Source organism: Lutra lutra, chromosome 14, assembly GCF_902655055.1.
Source record: "Lutra lutra chromosome 14, mLutLut1.2, whole genome shotgun sequence".
NCBI lineage: Eukaryota > Metazoa > Chordata > Mammalia > Carnivora > Mustelidae > Lutra > Lutra lutra.
In genome coordinates this window covers 35,195,558-35,218,111 of record NC_062291.1, presented here as the reverse complement: position 1 = coordinate 35,218,111, position 22,554 = coordinate 35,195,558, and the positions used below count along the sequence as shown (strand labels likewise).

At 36.4% G+C, this 22,554-nt stretch overlaps 1 protein-coding gene across 8 annotated transcripts in view; it reads left to right on the top strand.

Annotated features, from left to right (window-relative positions):
- The window catches only part of CFAP70 (cilia and flagella associated protein 70), a 124,531-nt gene that overhangs the window by 43,868 nt on the left and 58,109 nt on the right, over window positions 1–22,554 (top strand). For all 8 annotated transcript variants that reach the window (XM_047702889.1, XM_047702888.1, XM_047702894.1 and 5 more), the window contains 5 exons: window positions 4,824–4,923; window positions 6,543–6,677; window positions 13,648–13,818; window positions 14,002–14,082; window positions 15,587–15,678. In XM_047702889.1, coding sequence (XP_047558845.1) covers window positions 4,824–4,923; window positions 6,543–6,677; window positions 13,648–13,818; window positions 14,002–14,082; window positions 15,587–15,678 — 579 coding nt within the window. The remainder of the gene's footprint in view (window positions 1–4,823; window positions 4,924–6,542; window positions 6,678–13,647; window positions 13,819–14,001; window positions 14,083–15,586; window positions 15,679–22,554) is intronic.

The following is a 22,554-nucleotide window of genomic DNA, read 5'->3' as shown; positions in this document are numbered from 1 at the left end:
CTGTTGTAGTGATTTTCAAGTGTCTTTGCCTGAGGCGAAATTGCACCACCCTTACCAGGGGCCGGGCTAAGTAATCCGCTTGGGTTCACTTTTGGGAGCTTTTGTTCCCTGAACGCTTTCTGTAGAGTTCTGGAGGACAGGAATGAAAATGGCGGCCTCCCAATCTCTGGCCTAGAGGAGCCAAGATCTCGGGGCCCCATTCTTCAGTGTGCCCTTAGAGAAAAGCGCTCAATCACTCCCGTCTCCCTGGGCTCCAGCTGCGCTCTGAGCTCACCCAGCCTGTGATCGGTTCAAGGTAACCCCGAGCTGAGAGCTCACTCCTCAGCTCTGTCTCTGTAGCTGGCTTCCCCACTCTAATACCTGTGAGCTCTGTGACACTCAGACACCCCTGATCCTTCTGTGACCCTGCGGGACTTGGGGCCACGCTGACCCTGCGTGGGCTTCACCCCGGTTTAGCCTTTGGAACGATGTACCTCAGTGGAGCAGACTTTTAAAAGTCCTGATTTTGTGCTCCGTTGCTCTGCCACTTGCCGGGAGCCAGCCACTCCTCCCACGGTCTATCTTCCCATCGATTTGGATTCACTTCTCTGCCTGTCCTACCTTTCAGAAAGTGGTCAATTTTCTGTTTCTAGAATCGCTGTTCTTCTTCTCTTTGATCTCCTGTTGGATTTGTAGGTGTTTGCAATGGTTTGATAAGCTATCTAGCTGATCTCCTGCTACCTGATGTAGTCTCAGCCTGCTACGTCTCCACCATCTTCTGTTCTTTCCATCTTGTCTCGTGGTCCAAGATGGCTGCTGGAGCTCCATCCTGCACATTTACATTCCTCACAGAAAGTTGGATGAGGGGGCAGTGTTTATGGATAAAAAAGGACACATGCTAGTTGTATTACCCCTCCCCCTCCGCCTTATAGAACCTTCCTAGAATCTGCAACCTCAGTTTATATCTCAACAGCCATATCTAGATGCACAAGAGGCTGGGAATTATATTTTGTTAGACATGTTGTTACTCAGACTAAATCAGGAGTTAGATATTAAAGAAGAACAGGGCACTTGATATTGTTTCAGTAACTACCAGCTTCTGTTACAGTGACCTGAGGGTTAGGGAGAGGATGAGAAATGGAGGATTATCAATATAAGTATAATTTGAATGAGCAACTCTGGTTTTCTTTTTCAATTCATAGACTATTTTTAAGGACAGTGTTAGAATTACAGAAAAATGAGCAGATATTTCAGAAAATTCCTATATACCTCTGGTCCCCCACATGAATGTGGTATATAATATGGATATATATTGTTGGGTTTGACTTGCTGGTATTTTGTTAAGGATACATTTTTGTTATTATTACTTTGAACAGTTATCTATTTGATCAGTTAAAAATAAGAAAAATTTGAAAATTTATTTTACCTTAATATTGTTCTCTGATTCTCTTCTTTTCTTAATGCAGATCCAAGTTTCTGACCCGTATAATTTTCTTTTTCTCTGAAAACTTTTAGCATTTTTTGCAAGGCAGGTTTACTGGCCATAAATTCTCTCCATTTTTGTTTGACTGAGAAAGTCTTTATTTTTTCTTCACTTTTGAAGAATAATTCCCTGGGTGCAGAATTCTAGGTTGGTGGTTTGTTTTTTTCCAAAACTTTGAATATTTCACTCCATTCTTTTCCGGCTTGCATGGTTTCTGAAGAGAAATCCAATGTAATTCTTATCTTTGTTTTTCTATAAGTAAGGTGAGTTTCCCCCTGCTCTATCTTCTTTAAAGATTTTCTCTTTCTCTTTGGCTTTCTGCAGTTTGAATATGATATACCTAGGTGTAGATTTTTTTTTTTTTTTTTGTATTTATGATGCTTTGTTTTCTCTAAGCTTTCTGTATCTGTGGATTGGGCTCTGTCATTAATTTAGTAAAATTCTCAGTCATAATGCCTTCATGTATTTCTTTGTTTCTTTTTTCTCTTTCTTCTTCTGCTATTCCCATTATGCCTTTTGTAATTGCTCCATAGTTCTTGGATATTCTGTTATGATTTTTTTCATTTTTTTCTCCTTGCCATTTTAGTTTGGGAAGTTTTTATTGACATATCTTCAAACTCACTGATCCTTTACTCAGCCATGCTCAATCTACAAAGCCCATCAAATAAATTCTTCATTTTTGTCATAGTGTTTTTAATTTCTAGCACTTCTCTTTTATTCTTTCTTTTAAAAAATTTTTTTTAAAGATTTTATTTATTTATTTGACAGAGAAGGAGAGAGATGGCGAGAGAAAGAAAACAAGCAGGGGGAGTGGGAGAGGGAGAAGCAGGCTTTCTGCTGAGCAGGGGGCCTGATGTGCGGCTTGATTCCAGGAACACTGGGATCATGACCTGAGCCGAAGGCAGACGCCCAACAACTGAGCCACCCAGGCACCCCTCTTTTATTCTTTGCTAAGGTTTCCATCTCTCTCCTTACATTTCCATCTCCCTATTATGTTGTCTGCAGATTATCTTCTTTTTCCATTAGAGTTCTTAGCATACTAATCATAGTTATTTTAAATTCCCTACATGATCGTTTCAAAATGTGTGTCATATCCAAGTCTAGTTCTTATGGTGTGTCTCTTCTGTATTTTTTCTTGCTTTTTGTATTCCTTGTAATTTTTTATTGAAAGCTGTAAATTATATATTGGGTAATAAGAAGTGAGGTAATTGGGGTTTCTAGAGTGAAGTTTTCTGTTAATCTGGCTAGGAGCTGGGCTGTGTTTAATATTTGTTATATCTGTTTGTGCTAGAGGCTTCAGTTTCTTTCCTTTTCTTTCTTTCTTTTTTTTTTTTTTTTCTCTTACCCTGTTGTGTTGGGGTTTGCCTAAGAACTTTTCTTAGGTAGGATCTGTGTTTTGCAGTCTCTCTGTTATAATCCACTGTTACTATACTGGAACCCTGTTGATATGGCAGGAAGGTATTGGGAAGGAGAAGTGTTTTATAATCCTGTGGTTAAATCTCAGTATTTTAATGGTTTGACTCCCTGGACTGTGACCTTCAGAAGTGTTTAACAGCATTTTTTACTTCTTATGTGAGACAGGAAAGCTAGACAGAGCTGGAGTCAGATAAGGCTCTAGTAAAGCAGTTTCCCTTAAAGAGTAGGCATTTGTTATCGATAACAGTCCAGGCATATTTTGAAATGGTTACTTTTCCCTTCTTCCTGACTAAGAGGATTTTTCTCATATCTTCACCATGAATATTTTATGGCGCCTCTTGATTTCAAACCAAAAAACTGTGGGGATCACCTAAGACTGGGCTTCCAGGAGTCTATAATCCAGCCTCCAGCAATTTGTCAAAATTACCATTACAGTGTTTCCACCAGTTACTGGCTCTGTTGCTTTCTCCTACTTGCATGCTTATCTCAGTTGTGATTCTCTATACTTTCCGGTATCTCCAAATTTTAGGGTGGTGATTCGTCCCCATGAACTTAATTCTTAGATGGATCTAAGAAAGGTCATTGATTTTTCAGTTTTGCCAGTTTTTTGTTGTTGTTGTTGTTGTTTGTTCTGAGAACAGGGGCAACAGCTTCTAAGTGCTTTATGTGTCAGAGCTGACACTGTAAGTCCTACATTATTTTCACAGGAGAGATAAACATATCTCATACTATTTACATACATGTCTGATTATTTCTTTAGAATAAATCACTAGAAGTGGAATTTCTGGATCGAAGATTATGACCATTTTAAGGCTTTTTCTTCATATTGCCAAATTGCTGTAAAAAATGTAGTTTATCTCTACTAACAGTACAGTAGAATTATTTTTGGAATTTTATAGATTTGGAAAGGTTTAAAAAATGACCTACCTAATAAAGATATTTATATAGGTGTGCCTATTCCGCTACTTTTATTTATTTATTTTTTTTTATAATTTTTTTTATTTTTTCAGCATAACAGTATTCATTATTTTTGCACCACACCCAGTGCTCCATGCAATCCGTGCCCTCTACAATACCCACCACCTGGTGCCCCCAACCTCCCACCCCCCACCCCTTCAAAATTCTCAGATCGTTTTTCAGAGTCCATAGTCTCTCATGGTTCACCTCCCCTTCCAATTTCCCTCAACTCCCTTCTCCTCTCCATCTCCCCTTGTCCTCCATGCTATTAGTTATGCTCCACAAATAAGTGAAACCATATGATAATTGACTCTCTCTGCTTGACTTATTTCACTCAGCATAATCTCTTCCAGTCCCGTCCATGTTGCTACAAAACTTGGGGATTCATCCTTTCTTTCTTTCTTTTTTTTTTTTTTTTACAGCTTTATAAACATATATTTTTATCCCCAGGGGTACAGGTCTGCGAATCGCCAGGTTTACACACTTCACAACACTCACCATAGCACATACCCTCCCCAATATCCATAACCCCACCCCCTCTCCCAACCCCCTCCCCCCATCAACCCTCAGTTTGTTTTGTGAGATTAAGAGTCACTTATGGTTTGTCTCCCTCCCAATCCCATCTTGTTTCATTTACTCTTCTCCTACTCCGCTACTTTTAAAAAAAAGAGTTATTTATTCATTTTTTTGGGGGGGAGAAGAAGAGTGCAAGGGTGGGAGGGAGAGAGGCAAAGGGAGAGGGAGAAAAGAGAGTCTCCCAAGCACTCTCCACACTGAGCCCTGAGCCTCATGAGGGTCTCAGTCTTGCAGGGATCAGTCCCATAAGCCCAAGATCAGGACCTGAGCCAAAACCAAGAGTCAATTGTCTAACTGACTGCACCACCCAGGCACCCCTCCATTACTTTTTAAAGGAGAGGAATACTTCCCTTTAAATTACACTAATCTCATTTTTGTATGTAATGCTAATGGACTGATTTTTGAATTGCAGTCTTCAGAAGCGAATTGCTGATTGTCGATTTTGGCCTGTAGAGATCACGAGAGTTCCTCTGACTACTGCACCCAAAGGGAAAGCTGCAAAATTTGATAAGGTTAATTTGTTTGCTTAAAAATATTTATATAAGAAAAGTCTGGTTAGATCCAACATTTTATTCTGCTTCTAATTCTGATACCAAAGGAGTGTGTGAACTGATGTGACTACTCTCTAGAGTGACCATCCTAACCTGATTTGCCAAGTAGTTTCCTGGTGTTAGCACTGAAAATCTCATATCCTGGGAAACTCTCCTGTCCCTGGCAAATCAGGATAACTGGTCACTCTCGCTCCCCATTGTCCACTAAAAATTGTTTAGACTTTATTCCCAGACATCCTATTTCCCTTTAGGTCTTTATTATAGTTTTATAAAACCACACAAAACAGCCATTTTTATAGGTCACAGTAGTTAAATATTGGCAATATTTTTCAACCTAATGCATCTTCCTGAATTTCTTTTAGACATGCTACTTATAATATTTCAGCCTGACAATTAGAGTAATAGAACTCATTGATGTACATTATTTTGAAAAGATCTAGCTTTGTGAGCCTATAACATGTTCTCTATCATTTTATTTGTGCACGTCTGGTCTTTTCTGCTTGTTCATAAACTCTTTGACGGTAGGGATCCTGTCATAGACTGCTTTGTATCCTCCACAGCACCTAGCATGATTCATGGTATATGGGAGATACTTAACAAATACTGAAATTATTTTATTGATTTTTAAAATAAAGTTTTTTGCATAATAAAAATGCTACTGCTAGTAATCACTTCTCCCTTTGTAATATATAATGTACATTGGCTAACTTTTCTTAACAACACAATGTTATTACACAAACATAGGACTTTTTAATATAATTTCTAATTATTATAATATGTGAAATCAAAGAAATTACTTGTAATTTTGTGAGGATTAAATGTGTTTTCTTTCACTAAATTGATTTTTTCCTTATTAAAGTTTTCTATGGCAAACCATACAAATAAAAATTGTGTGGTTATATTAATTAACATGTTATTCATCTTTGTAATGGGAGTTTAGATGAAATTAGAGATGACAAGTACATGATGGAAGACTATCATTCATTCTTGTCATCCATGGCAGATATTATTGATTAATCAAAACACTCTTTCTTTCTGAACTCAGGTAAGGATACAGAATCTTTCTCAATATAGTACTCTGAAACAAATCCACCAATTTATAAGAATTTAGGCATAAGTTGAAGTCTATTTGTCATCACTGGTCTGGATGATTTGTAAGGTCCCTTCCATTAATATAAATCTATAAACTAAAGCTAAAAGCCACAGCTTCTGACTCTTTAACATTTTTGTTGTTTTTATTTTATAAAGCTTCGCTTTTTCCTTAGAAGTAACATGGTGAAATTGACTTTTTGATTGAATACATATATTATCAATTAATTTGAGTATGTGTTGATCTAACTACTGCTTTTACTATTCATTAATACTGTGATGTGTATTATTTCAGTGATCATGGTATTATTAAACTCATTTTGAATATAAAGAAGTGTAGATCCAAAATATCTATGTAACTGGCCCAAAGCCAATAGTTATGTAGCATAGCTAGTTCCTAAAACCAGGTCTTTGAATGACTAGGTCAGAGCTCCATATCTTATGCTACAATGTGCTATAGCACTAACGGCTCTCTGGTTTTATTCCTTTAGGCTGATGATGAAGGTCAGCTTTCATTTCATGGTGTGGCTTATGTTAATATGGTCCCATTGCTGTATCCGGGTGTGAAGAGGATTCGGGGAGCTTTTCATATTTATCCCTACCTAGACAGTACAGTCTATGAAAAGGTAAGAAAAAATTGTATAAAGGTATTATCCTAATTTATCCTTTATTTGTGTGTTTATTTACATCTTTAGCATACACATCTTTGCAATTGAAATTTGGGACTGGTTGCTATACTAAGGTATTAATCTTGCAGTCTGTCTGTCATTGAACCCTAAAAACTTTAGGATAATGAAAAGCCAAAAACTGGAAACAACCTAAATCTCCATTAACAGGTGAACAGAAAAACAAATTCTGTTGTATATCTATATAATGAAATGCTACTCAGTGGTAAAAAAGGAATGAACTATTGATACCTGCAACATGGATGAATCTCAAATACATTATGCTAAATGAAAGAAGCCAGATAAAAGAGAGTACCTAATGTATCATCCCATTTGAATAGCATTCTAGGAAAATAGTCTGTTGTGATGAAAAGCAGACCAGAAGTTGCTTGGGAACAGGAATAGAGCAAGGGATAGATTATAAAAGAATGTGAGGGAAGTATTAGGGATGAAGGAAGTGTTGGTTATCTTGATTCTGGTGATGGTTTCATATGTGTATATATGTGACAAAATTAATCAAATTGTATAATTTAAATATGTAGTTTATTATGTTTCAGTTTTACTCAGTAAAGTCAGATACACAATCTTCAGGATAATGAAAGAAGTCTATTATGTTAAGTATGTAAAAACTTAAATCCATGAGCAGATTAATGAGCTACAATATGGTTCTTTCCATTTTCATGTGTTAAAATGTTGAAATCACTTATCTATCTTTTTTACCTATCTATATGTCTACATATAAATTGAGAATATATATATATCCTCAAATATATATATATATTTCCCCCCCCTCCAAAACAAAAAGTCGATTTTACCATGTTGTTTCTTAGGAGAAAGTGAGTCTTTATAAAACACAACAATAATAACAAAAACATATTACTGTTCCATCATTATTAGGACAGCTATTTTTCAATAATAGAGTCATGAAAGATCTATCATCTATTTACAAACCAACTGAGTAAGATTCTTTCTATATAAGTATCCTTTAATCAGAAATCACACTTATAGGAATGTATCTTAAGAAAATAATTTAATAGGATCAGAAACTCCATATTCATAACAACTTTTTGGGATCTATAATAGTAAAAACTAAAAATAAGTTTAAATGTCTAATAATAGAGAAAGGTTTGGTAAATTATTATAAATAAAAATGATAAAATATGTGTCCATTAAAAAAGATAATTGTTAATGTTTTATAAATAGTTAAATGGACGAAATGAGAGCCAAAATGTTACATATAGCATAGATCAAAATAAATTCCAAATGAGTTTATTAAAATAGTTAAATGTGAAGAATATAAAAGTAGAAGTGTCTATTAATGAAAAGATATGAGTTCAGGGAAGACTTCCTAGGCTTAAAAGCCTATGAAAGATAATAAAAGATTAGATTACCAAAAAGGAAATAGCTTTTATATGTAGAAGAAACCATCATAAACAGAATTACAATGTAACTGAAAAAGGGGGGGGATATTTGAATACATATCTGAAAGTATTCCAAAATATAAAGCACTTTATCAAACTGATAAGAAAAACACACCCAATTTTTTTTTAAAGGGTGCTGCTTCCTGACGGTGCACAGGAGAAGAATGAAGGCACAAACAAGTCAGCTGCAAGAGAAAGGGAGCAGGGGGTGACAGTAGAAAATACTCTTACCCAAACAACTCCTCAGTCCTGTATTTATTAGATATTAGAAAGTAATCAACAAAGGAGCTGAAGAAGGCTATATATTAATCATATGCCTTGTAGATAAGAAGGAATAGGAATTATACATTGATTATAACTCTTATAGATAAGCAAGAAGAAAAGCAGGATATGCCTGGTCAAGCAGTATAAAATTTATAGTTGAGCAAGCACATTCAAAGAGATCATCTAATTAGCCACAAGTGGTCTCTGGAGTAGGGGAGATAACAGAAAAAAGAAGCAGGCAGTGTTCCACCCTGAGAGAGCTGGGCATCCCCAGCTGCTCAGCTTCAAGGACGAATATCATCCTCTCCCCCAGAAGCCTGTTGCCAGTATATGTTTTTCTTAAGGCTATATCTAAGCATGCTTGGTAACTAGTATAATTTCTCATGGGTTATATTTTAAGCAGTACGTTGTTCTGAGGGACAGTTACAAAAGGGCAAAGTACGTGAAACAGCAAATCACAAAAAAAGAAATGCCAATGGTGAATAAGTATAAGAAGAAACATTTGGCTTTATCTGTAATCAAAGAATTGCAAATTAAAATAATAATAAAATATCATTTTACCTGTAAAATTAGACAATTCTTTAAAATATTTTAATGCCCATTGATGGCAAAGATAGAGTAAAACAACAACTCTCATTCACTGCTAGAAGTGTAAATTAGTATAAATTATCTACAAAAAATTTTTTTTGTCAGTATGTATTAAGAAGTTTAGAATACTTAAATCTATTCCCATAGTATTCCTACTTCTATGAGTCTATTTTAAGGGACTAAGTAGAATTGTGTCCAAATTTTACTACATGAGGATATTCTTTGGCATCTGAGGGAAACAGCATATCATAATTGAAAGGTTATAGGTTTTGATGTTAGTCAGCTGCTAGTTTGAATTATGGAACAGCCATTCACTAGCTGGATGACTTCAGGCAAGTGGCCAAGTTTCTCTCAACTTTAGTTTATTATTCATCAGTAAAATGAACACAATGCTTGTTTCCTAGTGTTGTTTTACATATTAAATGAGGTAAACTATCTGAAGTACTAGGGGTATAGTTGACACATGGACATTTTGATCTTTTACTTTTATTATATCCATATGGTTGGAGAATATTGTGTACACATTAAAAATTATCCTTATAAAAATTTTAAAAACATGAGATGATGCATGTGATTGTCTATTAAATTAAAAATCAGGATATAAAATTTCATTCAATATGATCACAACCTTTAAAAAATATGATCATAATTTTAAAATATATGGAAAATATTAGAGAGGACATCTTTCTGTCTATGTCTGAGGGAGTAGGTTGTCAAATTTTCTACCTCTCCCCCTCCAAAAGCAGCAGTAAAGCTGGACAAATTGACAAAAAAATCATTTCAGCATTCTAGAGATTGACCAAAGGCATCAACAAACTGAGAAGTATGAATGCATGAAAAACTATGGATTCTGAGGCATTATTGTTTAGGGCTGCTCCTAAAACTTCCCTAAGCTTTTCCCTACTCCATTCCTTTGTCTTAATCAGTGCAGTGATTCTTCTAGAACTGGATAGGCTGGGAGGACTAACAACTTTGCTGCCATAGAAACTTCAAACAATTTGGAGCAGTGGGTTAAGGACTGATTCCCAGTGATGTTGTTGGTTGAAATGGAGATCTTGTGGAGAGCAACCAGTATAATTGTAATGAGAGTCCCAGGATAGAAGAGAGAGTAAGAGGCAGAAGTGATACATAAAGAAATAATGCCTGATCCAGATGGCCCACAGACACATGAAAAAGTGCTCAACATTACTTGGCATCAGGGAAATAAAAATCAAAACCACAGTGAGATACCACCTCATACCAGTCAGAATGGCTAAAATTAACAAGTCAGGAAATGACAGATATTGGCGAGGATGCAGAGAAAGGGGAACCCTCCTACACTGTTGGTAGGAGTGCAAGCTGCTGTAGCCACTCTGGAAAACAGCAGGGAGGTTCCTCAAAAAGTTGCAAATAGAGCTATCCTACGACCCAGCAATTGCATTACTGGGTATTTACCCTAAAGATACAAACATAGTGATCGAAGGGGCACGTGTACCCAAATGTTTATAGGAACAATGTCCACAATAGTTAAACTATGGAAAGAACCTAGATGTTGGGGTGCCTGGGTGGCTCAGTGGGTTAAAGCCTCTGCCTTCGGCTTGGGTCATGATCCCGGGGTCCTGGGATCGAGCCCCGCGGACTCAGTGGGGAGCCTGCTTCCTCCTCTCTCTGCCTGCCTCTCTGCCTACTTGTGATCTCTCTTCCTCTCTGTCAAATAAATAAGTAAAATCTTTTTTAAAAATCTGAGTTAAGGGGTGCCTGGGTGGGTCAGTGGGTTAAAGCCTCTGCCTTTAGCTCAGGTCATGGTCTCAGAGTCCTGGGATCGAGCCCCACATGGGGCTCTCTGCTCAGCAGGCAGCCTGCTTCCTCCTCTCTCTCTGCCTGCCTCTCTGCCTACTTGTAATCTCTGTCTGTCAAATAAATAAATAAGATCTTAAAAAAAAATCTGAGTTAATATAAAAGATTTTAGAAATATATTTTTAAAATTTTACTCTTAATTTCTTTCAAAGATATTATATAAAGCATTAATTATATTGTTGAGTGTATAACATATATAGATTTAATTTATATGATAATGATGGCATTAAGGAGGGAGGATAGTATGGAACTACAGTGCATTAAAGTCTCTACATTATGCCAGAATTAAGTTAGTATTAATGTGGTAGAGATCATGATTAATCAGGTTGGCTAAAAATCTCATGTGTGTGTGTACATACACATGTACACAGATACATATGTGTATATAAACAAAGGAATTAAATAGGAGCATCACAAATATTTAACATTAAAGAAGGTACTTAAAGAGGAGAGGAACAAAAAAGACAAGATATATAGAAAGCAAAGGCAAAATGACAAACATACTTGTAAATATTTCAACAATAACCTTATATGTAAGTAGCATTAAACACCCCAATGAAAGGATAGAGATTACTAGACCAAATTTCAAAAAATCAAGAATTGGGTGCCTCGGTGGTTCAGTTGGTTAAGCATCTGCCTTCGGCTCAGGTTGTGATCCCAGACTCCTGGGATTGAGCCCCACATCAGGCTCCCTGTGCTGTGGAGAGCTTGCTTCTCCCTCTCCCTCTGCTGCTTTCCCTGCTTCTGTTCTTTCTCTCTCTGTCAAATAAATAAATAAAAATATTTTAAAAATAAAAAATCAAGAATCAATGATATGCGGTCTAAAAATGGACACACTTAGATTCAGATACACATAAATTGTAGTGAAAGGATGGAAAAGATATACTCTGGAAATGGAAATTGTGAGAGCTGAGTGGCTATATTTATATCAGACAAAAGAGAACTCAAGGAAGTATTACTAACAACATAGAATGGCATGTCAGAAATATTAAAGAGTCAATTAAAAAGAAGATAGAATTTATAAATTTATATACTTATTATATATAGTAAGTATATAAATTATAATTGTATATGTACCTAACAACAGAACCTCATAGCACTTCAAGCAAAATCCAACAGAATTGAAACGAGAAATAGATAATCAGATGGTAACATTTAGAAATTTCAATATTCCGATCTCATTACTTGGTAGAAAAACTATTCAGAAGATCTATGTTAAACACTAACTTACCATACAACCCAAAAAATCATTTTTAAGAATTTACCCAAGAGGGGCGCCTGGGTGGCTCAGTGGGTTAAGCCTCTGCCTTCGGCTCAGGTCATGATCTCAGGGTCCTGGGATCGAGCCCCGCATCGGGCTCTCTGCTCAGCAGGGAGCCTGCTTCCCCCTCTCTCTGCCTGCCTCTCTGCCTACTTGTGATCTCTCTCTCTCTCTGTCAAATAAATAAATAAAATCTTAAAAAAAAAAAAAAAGAATTTACCCAAGAAACTGAAAACCAGCATTTACACAAAGACATGTATGTGAATATTTATAGTATATCAGTGAAACAGTCACTGTAATGAAGATAATGTAAATATCCATTGCTTATCTCCTCCAACCAAAGTTTTCTTGTGTTCCCTGTTTTCCTCTCATACCTCTGACCACTCTTCTCCTCTTTGTTTTTGGTCTGCAGCATAAATTGTATTTAGATTTCATCCATGTTCTTTAATTAAAAAATTGTTACGAGATTCTTTTTGCAATAATTTATCTAAAGTTTGAATTTTCTCATATGAAGTCTTTAGTGTGAACTTTAAACTTGCCCTATTTTTCCAATTATAGTTGGTAGCCCAGTAGTATACTAGATAATAATTCTCTCTCTTTTTTTTTAAAGATTTTATTTATTTATTTGACAGAGAGAGATCACAAGCAGGCAGAGAGGCAGGTAGAGAGAGAGGAGTAAGCAGGCTCCCTGATGAGCAGAGAGCCCGATGCGGGGCTCGATCCCAGGACCCTGAGATCATGACCTGAGCCGAAGGCAGCGGCTTAACCCACTGAGCCACCCAGGCGCCCCAATAATTCTATTTTTAAAAAGATTTTATTTATTATTTATTTGACAGACAGAGATCACAAGTAGGCAGAGAGGCAGGCAGAGAGAGAGAAAGGGAAGCAGGCTCCCTGCTGAACAGATAGTCTGATGCGGGGCTTGATCCCAGGACCCTGGGATCATGACCTGAGCTGAAGGCAGAGGCTTTAACCCACTTAGCCACCCAGGCGCCCTAGATAATATTTCTTATACAGAAATAAATTCTAACACTTAAATTTAATCTGGAATTGTGTGTCAAAGATTAAAAGCTTTCTGGGAATAAGAATTATGAAACACCAAAATCAGGCAAGTTTGAAAGGTTTCTTCATAATAACTTAAAATTCTATTTATTTATTTATTTATTTGAGAGAGAAAGCGAGAGAACATGCACAAGCAGGGGGAGTGGCAGACAGAGGGAGAAGCAGGCTCCCTGCTGAGCAAAGAGCTGGATATGGGACTAGATGCCAGGACCCTGGGATCATGACCCAAGCAGAAGGCAGATGCTTAGCCATCTGAGCCACTCAGTGTCCCACCTCATAATAATTTAAATAATGGCATAGGCAGATAACTTTCTATGATGGTTTTACCTGTTCAATAAATACAGCAATCAGTAAAGCTTTCCATTTCCTCATCTCCCTCTGATTCTACAATGCTGAGATTATCTAGAAAACTAAACGATGTTAAAAAATAATGTGAGTTTCTTTCAAATTTGTCTCATTTGCCTGTGACTCACTGCTTTCTTTTGTTGTTTCTTTTCAGACCAAATGTTTATTCAGCTTGTTCCGGGATACTGGCCATCTTTTGACTCAGAATAATAAAATAGGAGGATTTAATTCTCCATTGTCAAAACCTATTGTTTCTAAGAACCTGAAAGAAGAGAAAACAGTCAAAGAAAAGGAACTGGAAGGAAGGCTTAGGCCTGGGGATTTGGTAGGTTGTTTAGAAGGTGATGATTTTGCTAGTTTTATTATATGCCAGAGGCTTGCACTGATTTCTTATCTGGAAAATTGCATCAGTTTAGTTTGGATTTTGTTGCAACATAATGATCATTGTTCCTAACACTGTAAGACCATATAAGAATTCAGTTTTTGAGGTACTTTCACTTTCTTTCAGCAAGCACCTAGTATAAAATCTCAGAGCTCAGATACTCCTTTGGAAGTTGAACCCTCTCCAAGCCACAATCCAGAAGGACAGGTAACTATGCATAAAGAGTTGGAAAATTAAGTATGATATTGTGAAAAATGCTCATTATCTTAGTTACCATCCCATATTTCCCATGACTAGTTTATGAGTTTAGGTAAATTTCTTTGTCTTATTGAGATTCTTTAAAATGAGCAGGTGGTACCAAGTTAACTTTAAGGTCCTTTCTAACATTACAAGTTTATGTCTTTCATTAGTCCTACTATATTATGCACTAGGAGGAATGCAAAGATTTATAATCTTACTCATCTGTGTTCAGGAACTCAGTGGTCTGGTGGATGAAACAGATTTATACATAACTAACCATAATATGGAATTTTGATGAATGCTATAATAGAGGTACAAATAAAAGGGCAGTGAGGGCTCAAAGAAGACAAATTAATCACTCCTAGAATGGAGCAATCTCAGAAGGCTACATGGAAGAGGTGGCATCTGCTCTAAGTAGTGAAAGATGAAGAGAAAAATTTGCCAGATAAAGATGAGGGGGTAAGCATTTCAGGGCCTGGGAATAGCTTGAGTCAAGGCACAAAGAAGGTAGCAGTATTTGGAGTATATCAATTAATTTAGTGTATGGAGTAGAGAAATGAAAAGAGATTCTAGAAGGAGGTGAGAAAGGAGAGGCTACACTGAGTCGTAGAAAGGCTTGTTGAAAGCCTTGTTAAAAAGTTTGGGTTTCATTATATAGGTGATGAGGGACTCAAGCCTCATCTTGGAGACTCACATGAAAGGTTTTTAAGTCATGTGGAAATAAGACCTTATATGCATTTTATGGGCCGAATTCTTGCAAGGATGTGAAAAAAAGAGAATGAGGTTGGGGTGGGGGCTTCAAATATCAGTTTATAGGTTTTTATTATAGTACAGATGAGTGTTAGTGCCAGTTTGGTTTAGTGAAGAGGTCGTAGAAAAGAAAGTCAGAAACTTGAAGAGGCAAGATATGGAATTGGGAAGTTTGAGGGTGCTGAGGAAGAGAAGCTGAAGATAACTCAGGTTCAAGAGAAAAGTCAAAAGAGAGGCCAATATAAGGGAAATGATAAGTTCAGTTTGGGACATGTTGTATTTAGGATGCCGGCAAAATTCTGGGTAAAAATGTCCATCAGGTTGCAGTTGGTAGATGGTGATGTAGATGCTGTGGAGTGGGACTATCAGAACATTATGTGAATATTTCCATAGGACTTGGAAGGTGTGGTGGCAGAAAGAATAGCATTCACTTAAAACAGTTCTAAGAAAAGTATTGAACAAGTTAAACAGCACTTCAGCTAAGATAGAACTTTCCAAGAATAAAATTGAAAATGCTTTTCTGCAAGAGATAACCACTGTTACCTTTTCTTTCCAGTTATTTTTCTGTATTAAAAATATTTTGACAGTAAAGATAATGCTATATACATATATTTGTACCTTCAGTTTTCTTACTTGTATTATGAATGTTAGGGTACTAAAATTTGTTTATATATATCTATTTTTAATGGAAAGAATAAATTAGAGAAAAATATCTTTACAGCAATATATAGAAGCAGGGACATACATTGTGTTGGAGATTCAGCTGGACAGAGCCTTGGTTCCAAAGCGAATGCCAGAGGAGCTAGCCAAAAGGTGTGTAGCAATGGTTCTTATACTTGTTTTGCAAAAACATTTTAGGTATAAATAAAAGGAATTCAGATTGTCCCCATAAATATAATTTTCCTAGGCTAAGTAGCAGAAAGTTTTTTTTTTTCCTCAGATGAAATTTCTTTCGTTACTGTTGTTTTCTTATTACAAAAGCAGTATATGCTCATTATAAAAAAAAAGAAACATTTTGAAAAAATTGAGTATATAATAATATCTGAGTATATAATAACATAATATAATAATATAATATAATAAAATATAAAATAATAATATAATATAATAATAATCTGAGTATATAAAAACACTCAGATTTCTACCCACCCAGTGATAACCACTTTAAAAAACTGGTACTTATCCTTCTGGAGTTATTGTAAAGTTTCTGTATTATACACACATACCACAAACATACACACATTTATATAAATAAATGTGATTTTAAAAAATGGTTTTTAGGGGCGCCTGGGTGGCTCAATGGGTTAAAGCCTCTGCCTTCGGCTCGGGTCATGGTCCCAGGGTCCTGGGATCGAGCCCCGCATCGGGCTCTCTGCTCGGCGGGGAGCCTGCTTCCCCCTCTCTCTCTCTGCCTGCCTCTCTGCCTACTTGTGATCTCTATCTGTCAAATAAATAAATAAAATCTTTAAAAAAATGGTTTCTATATTGTACCATAGTGCTTCAATTGTGTTTCTAGAAAATTATCCATTTCATCTATGTTATTCAATTTGTTGATATACAATTGCTCATGACATTCTCTTATTATTCTTTTTATCTCTATAAAATGGGGAGTAATGCTCCTGCAGACCTAGATAGGAGGCTTGACTTCATCACCTTGAGATCATGACCTGAGCCAAAATCAAGAGTCAGATGCTCAACAGACTGAGCCACTCAGGCACCCCAGTTACCGATTATATTTTTATACATTTTGTGCCTATTAGCAAAGATTTCTAACTACTATTTTAGGCATTTACCTTCAAAAAACAAATAAACAGGAGTTACAAACCAAAAGTACAATAAGACTCATTTTCATATTTACCTTTACCAGTGTTATTTCTTCAGTTACCTTCCAGTTACTGACTAGTGTCCTTTCATTTCAGCCTGAGAGGCTCCTTTTAGCATTTCTTATAGATTAGATCTTACTAATAGACTCTTAGTTTTTGTTCATTAATTTTTTCTTCATTCTTGAAGGGTAACTTGCTGTATATAGAATTTTTGGTTGGCATTTTTTTTCTTTCAGGACCTTAAATATGTTACCCTAGTACCTTCTGGCCTCCATGGCTTGGGTTATTCTTATTGACATTATTGAAATTATCTGTTTATCTTATGTGACAAATAACTCCTCTCACTGCTCTTTGAGTTTTTCTCTTGTCTTTGGCTTCTTACAATTTGACAATGATATGTCTTAGTATAGATCTCTTCAAGTTTATTCTGCTTGGAAATTGTTATGCTTCTTGGATATATAGATTCATGTCTTTCTGCCCCTTTGCCTTTCTCTTCTCTTTCTGAGATTCCCATAAGGTGTATGTTGGTCATACAAATTGTGTATGTTGATGGTGTCCCACATATTTTAGGCCCTGTTTACTTTTTGTTTGTTTTTCTTTCTGTCCTCAGACTAGGTAATTTCAATTATCCTGTCTTCAAGTTTGCTCATTCTTTCTTCTGCCTGACCAAATCTGTTGAACCCTCTAGTAATTTCATTTCAGTTAATGTACTTTTCAACTACAGACTTTCTATTTGGTTCTTTAAAAAATTTCTATCTCTTTATTGATACTCTATTCTTATTTTGTTTATACATCATTTTCCTGATTGCTCTTAATCCTTCGTTTGTGGTTTCCTTTAACTCTTTGAGCACAAGTAAGTTGTTTTATTTCACATCTTTTTGTAGCAAGTCCAGTGTCTGGGCTTCCTCAGGGACAATATCAATTTATTTTTTTCTTTCAAAAGAGCCATATTTTTATGTTTTTTAAAAAATACATCTTGGTGATTTTTTTGTTGTTGTTGTTGAAAACTGGACAGTTTGATATTATACAGTGGGAACTTTGGTGATCAGATTTTCCCCTTCCCCAGGGTTTGCTGTTCTTAATTGTTGAAGTTGTAGGTTGTGTTCAGCCAGTGTTTTGATTGAAATTTTCTTGAATGCCAGGATCTTGATATAATCAAACAAATAAAGATAAAACAAAAAAAATTTTTTTTGTTTTTATAGATGATTACATGCTGGAACATTCTCTCGGGTTTCTTTCTTTTTTTTTAATATTTATTTATTTACAGAGAGACAGAGCACATGTGAGCAGGGGGAGCAGGGGACCACATAGAGTTGGAGAGAAGCAGACTCCCTGCTGAGCAGGGAGCCTGAGGTAGGGCTCAATCCCATGACCCCAAGACTGTGATCTGAGCCAAAATCAAGAGTCAGACACTTAAATGACTGAACCAACCAGGTGCCCCTGGAGCATTCTTTTATTGCTTAACTAGGCTGTTTATAATTCTGCCTCAGCCTTCACTTCCTGCTTGTACTGGGACTAAAGATCAGTCAATGGTGGAAGCTTAAGGTCTTCTCAAGTCTTTTCTGAACATGTATCCCATCCTGAGCATATATATAGCTTTCTAAATTCTTCTATACAAGTACTTTTGAATACCCCAATTTCCCAGAGAAACCTACTTTTCTTCCAAGGCCTTAGGTGGTTTGTTGTATATCAACCACAATCTTTTGTCCCACAGAGTTATGGGTTTTTTATAATCTTACAATGTTTTTGAGCAATGTGCACCCCCTGGTTTTCTATCTTTTCAAGATAGGAGAAATAGTATTGAGTGCCATATGTCAGTCATTCAGGTAGCCCCAGATAGTTTAAAACAAATGTAGTAACTTGTGAACAAGGACTGCTCTGCTTCTCCAGAATCAGAGCCTAGTGTGCCACACTGGAAATGCAGGTTGCCATTTTCAATATTGCCACTGAGCTGGGAATAGGATGAGGCAAGGGCAAGTAAAAAATGCCTCTAAGCTTGCCCACTATTATAGTTGCCTTTTTCTTGGTTTTCAGTATTTGTTTCATTGCTGTAAACTCTTGACTGTCTTCCACAGTTCTCGCAGAGTTGGTTCAGACAGTTTCTGATTATTATTTTCAGTGTTTCTACAGAAGGATGGGAGTTTAGAGTTTTTTACTCTATCATTTTGCTGACATCTAGACTTCACCTTTTGATGTGAGGGACACTATGCTCAATGCAGGATGAAAGGAAAGGAGATTATTTATTACAAATATTTTTAAGGCCTTTGATAAATATCCCCAAGTTGCCTTCCAAAAAGTTTGAAGTTCCACAAGTGGTGTATGAGCCTGCTCTTTCTTCATATATTCACCAACTTTTTTGTATTTGCTATTTTGACAGGGGAAGAAATTTTCTCATTTTGATTTAATTTTTTGAAAATTTCTCATTTTAATTTTAATCCACATTATAAATGTTTTAGTGAGATTAAACATTTTTTCACATACTAGTCATTTGGAAGTCCTCTTTTGAAAATAACTTGCTTGTAGTGGCACATTTATCCTTAATACCAAAAAGTTTCAAAACTTTTAAAAACTTTGCATTTAATCCCTTTCCGAAAATAAGTTGATAATATTTACTATAAATGATATATATAAAATAAAATTGATAATCTGGAAATAGAAAGCTGAAAACTCAAGCCATGGAAACAAAGAGAAAGAAAGTGTTAAATAGAACTTTCATAAATAAGCATCAAATCTTTCTTGTTTAACAAAAAGGGAAATACTATAAATTATGCGGCTCTAATCCTAAAGGAGGACCCATGCTAGTTCCAAAAGAGATCAGATATCTTCCTGACATTAATTTTTAAAACAGATTTCTCATTTGAGATCTTACATAGGGAATACTTAGTGACAAAATAACAGCAAGTTTAATGAAAGTTTTATAGCAAATGTAGGTTCAAGCTTTTTATAATTTTTTTTATTGAAGTACAATTGAAATTTAACATTTTATTAGTTTCAGGTATACAACGTAATGATTCAATAGTTGTAAAACTGAAATGATTACCACAATAAGTCTAGTTAATATCTGTCACCATGCAGAGTTATACAAAAATTTTTTTTCTTGTGATGAGAGCTTTTAAGGTCTACTCTTTTAACAATCTTCAGATATGCAATACAATTTTTTTTGAGTTTTATTATTTATTTTTAGTAATCTCTATACCCAACATGTGGCTTTAACTCATGACCCTGAGATCAAGCATCATGTGCTCTTCCAACTGAGCCAGCCAGGTGCCCCTCAAATATGCAGAACAGTATTATTTTTTTATCTTATTTTTTAAAAGATTTATTTATTTATTTAAAAAATTTATTTTTATTTATTTATTTGACAGACAGAAATCACAAGTAGGCAGAGAGGCAGGCAGAGAGAGAGGAGGAAGCAGGCTCCCCACTGAGCAGAGAGCCCGATGTGGGGCTCGATCCCAGGACCCTGGGATCATGACCTGAGCCAAAGGCAGAGGCTTTAACCCACCGAGCCACCCAGGTGCCCCTATTTAAAAAAATTTTTAAAAAGATTTTATTTATTCATTTCAGAGAGTGAGGAGAGAGAGAGGGATAGAGTGCACACATGAGCATGATGGGGGGAGGGTCAGAGGGAGAAGCAGACTCCCTGCTAAGCACAGATCTGGAGGCAGGACTCAATCCCAGGACCCTGAGATCATGACCTGAGCCAAAGGCAGATGCTTAATGAACTGAGCCACCCAGGAGCTCCTATTTATTTATTTTAGAAAGAGAGAGAGAAAGCCTAGTGGGGAGGTGCAGAGGGAGAGGGAGAGAGAATCTCAAGTAGACCCCCTGCTGAGTGCAGAGCCTGATGCAGGGCTCCATCCCACCACTGTGAGATCAAGACCTGAGCCACCCAGGTGCCCCTAGGTGCCCCTGCTCTTAGACTTTTAAAAAAAATATTTATTTATTTATTTGACAGAGATCACAAGTAGGCAGAGAGGCAGGTGGGGAAGGAGGGAAGCAGGCTCCCTGCTAAGCAGATAGCCTGATGCAGGGCTCAATCCCAGGACCCTGGGATTATGTCTTGAGCCGAAGTCAGAGGCTTTAACCCACTGAGCCACCCAGGTGCCCCTAGACTTTTTAATTAGATATGGTTATTACCTGTGAGTTTTTCTTTGGCTGTAGAGAGGTAAAAGGCAGATTTCTCCTCCAAGCTAGACCAAGTGTCAATATTATAGACCAAAGGCAAATTAAGAATGGCAGTGCTAGAATAGTGGACCCAATATTCATAAAAGTTGATTTGCCTTTGGTTCCTGGCTGAGATATATATGTACCTAACTGCTGAATCTTTGTCAATGTATATATTTAATGCACTCTTAAACATAAAGAGAAGCTCAATTACATTTACAATAAAAGAAATACAAATTTAAAAACTACCCTGAAATACCTTTTTTTAATTGCAAAAGATCAAAAAAGCTTAATAACTCATTAAGTTGTTGATGAGCACATTAGAAATAGGTCCTCTCATTCAAACTAGTGAGAGTATAAATTGGTAAAAATCCTGGGGAGGACAGTGTCATAATAGCTATTAAAATACATAAGCATGTGTCTTTTAACCTAGTAACTCACTTCCAGTAACTTCTTTACAGATAAATGTTCTTAGCAAGGCCATTAGTGACTACTGCCTTATTAAATCCAATGGTCTTTTCAAGGTCATTGTGACCTGTTATTAGTGTTTAATGATTCAGTCCTCCTTGAAGCTCTTCTTTACCAGGCTCTCACAATACTATACTCTCTTGGTTTTATTCCTCCTCCTCTGGCTTCTTTATCTCTCTAGCCTCTAAATGTTAGAGTCTCTCAGATCTCAGTCCTTGGACCCTTTTCAATCTACATTTACTACCTTGGTTTTTATCTAGTCCCATGTCTCTAACTACCATCTATGTGCTGATGGCTTTCAAATTTGTATACGGGCCATGGGCCTCTCTTCTGAACTCTGGATTCATACATTTCATTCTCACAAACTCTCCGATCAGAATCACTGTAATCTCTTACCTGGTCCCCCCACATCTACTATTCTACCCTTCAGTTTATTCTTTTTATAAAGTAACAACTTTATTGAGATATAGTCCACATATCATTCACTTCACCCATTTAAACCATACCCAAACCAGTGGTTTTTAGTATACTCACAGAGTAATACAGCCTTCACCACAATCAACTTTATAACATTTTTCTTACTCCTAAAAGAAATCTCATACATATTAGCAGTCACTCTATATTTCCTCCCAGCCCTTATGCCATCCCCTCTTCCAGAACCCCCCAGCCCTAGGCTACCATGTATCTACTTTTTGTCTGTATAAATTTTCCAGCTTTGGAAAATTTATTAAATTTGACTGGCTTCTTTCATTTAACATAATGCTGTCAAGGTTTATCCATACTGTAGCAGGTATCAGTACTTCTTTTCTTTGTTGTTGAATAATATTTCACTGTATGGGTATACCACATTTCCCCCCATTCTTCAGTTGATGGACATTTGGACAATTTATTCTTAATATAGCCTTCTATACTGATTGTGTTAAAATGGAAGTCAACTAATGTAACTAACTCCTCTGCTCAGAAACTACTAGTGACTCCCTGGCACACTCTGAGTAAAAGCCTAAATCCTTACAATGGCCTACAAGTGCCTATGTATTCATTATTGCTCTCACTTTTTCTATCCATTCATACTTGGCTTCCTGTTGTTCTTCACACATGCGAGGCACACTGTTGCAGCAAGGCCTTTACACATTCTGTTCCCTTTTGCCTGTACTTTCCTTATACCAGGTATCTACACAACTTGCTTCCTCACTTCCCTGAGGTCTTTACTCAAATGTTACCATCTCAGTAA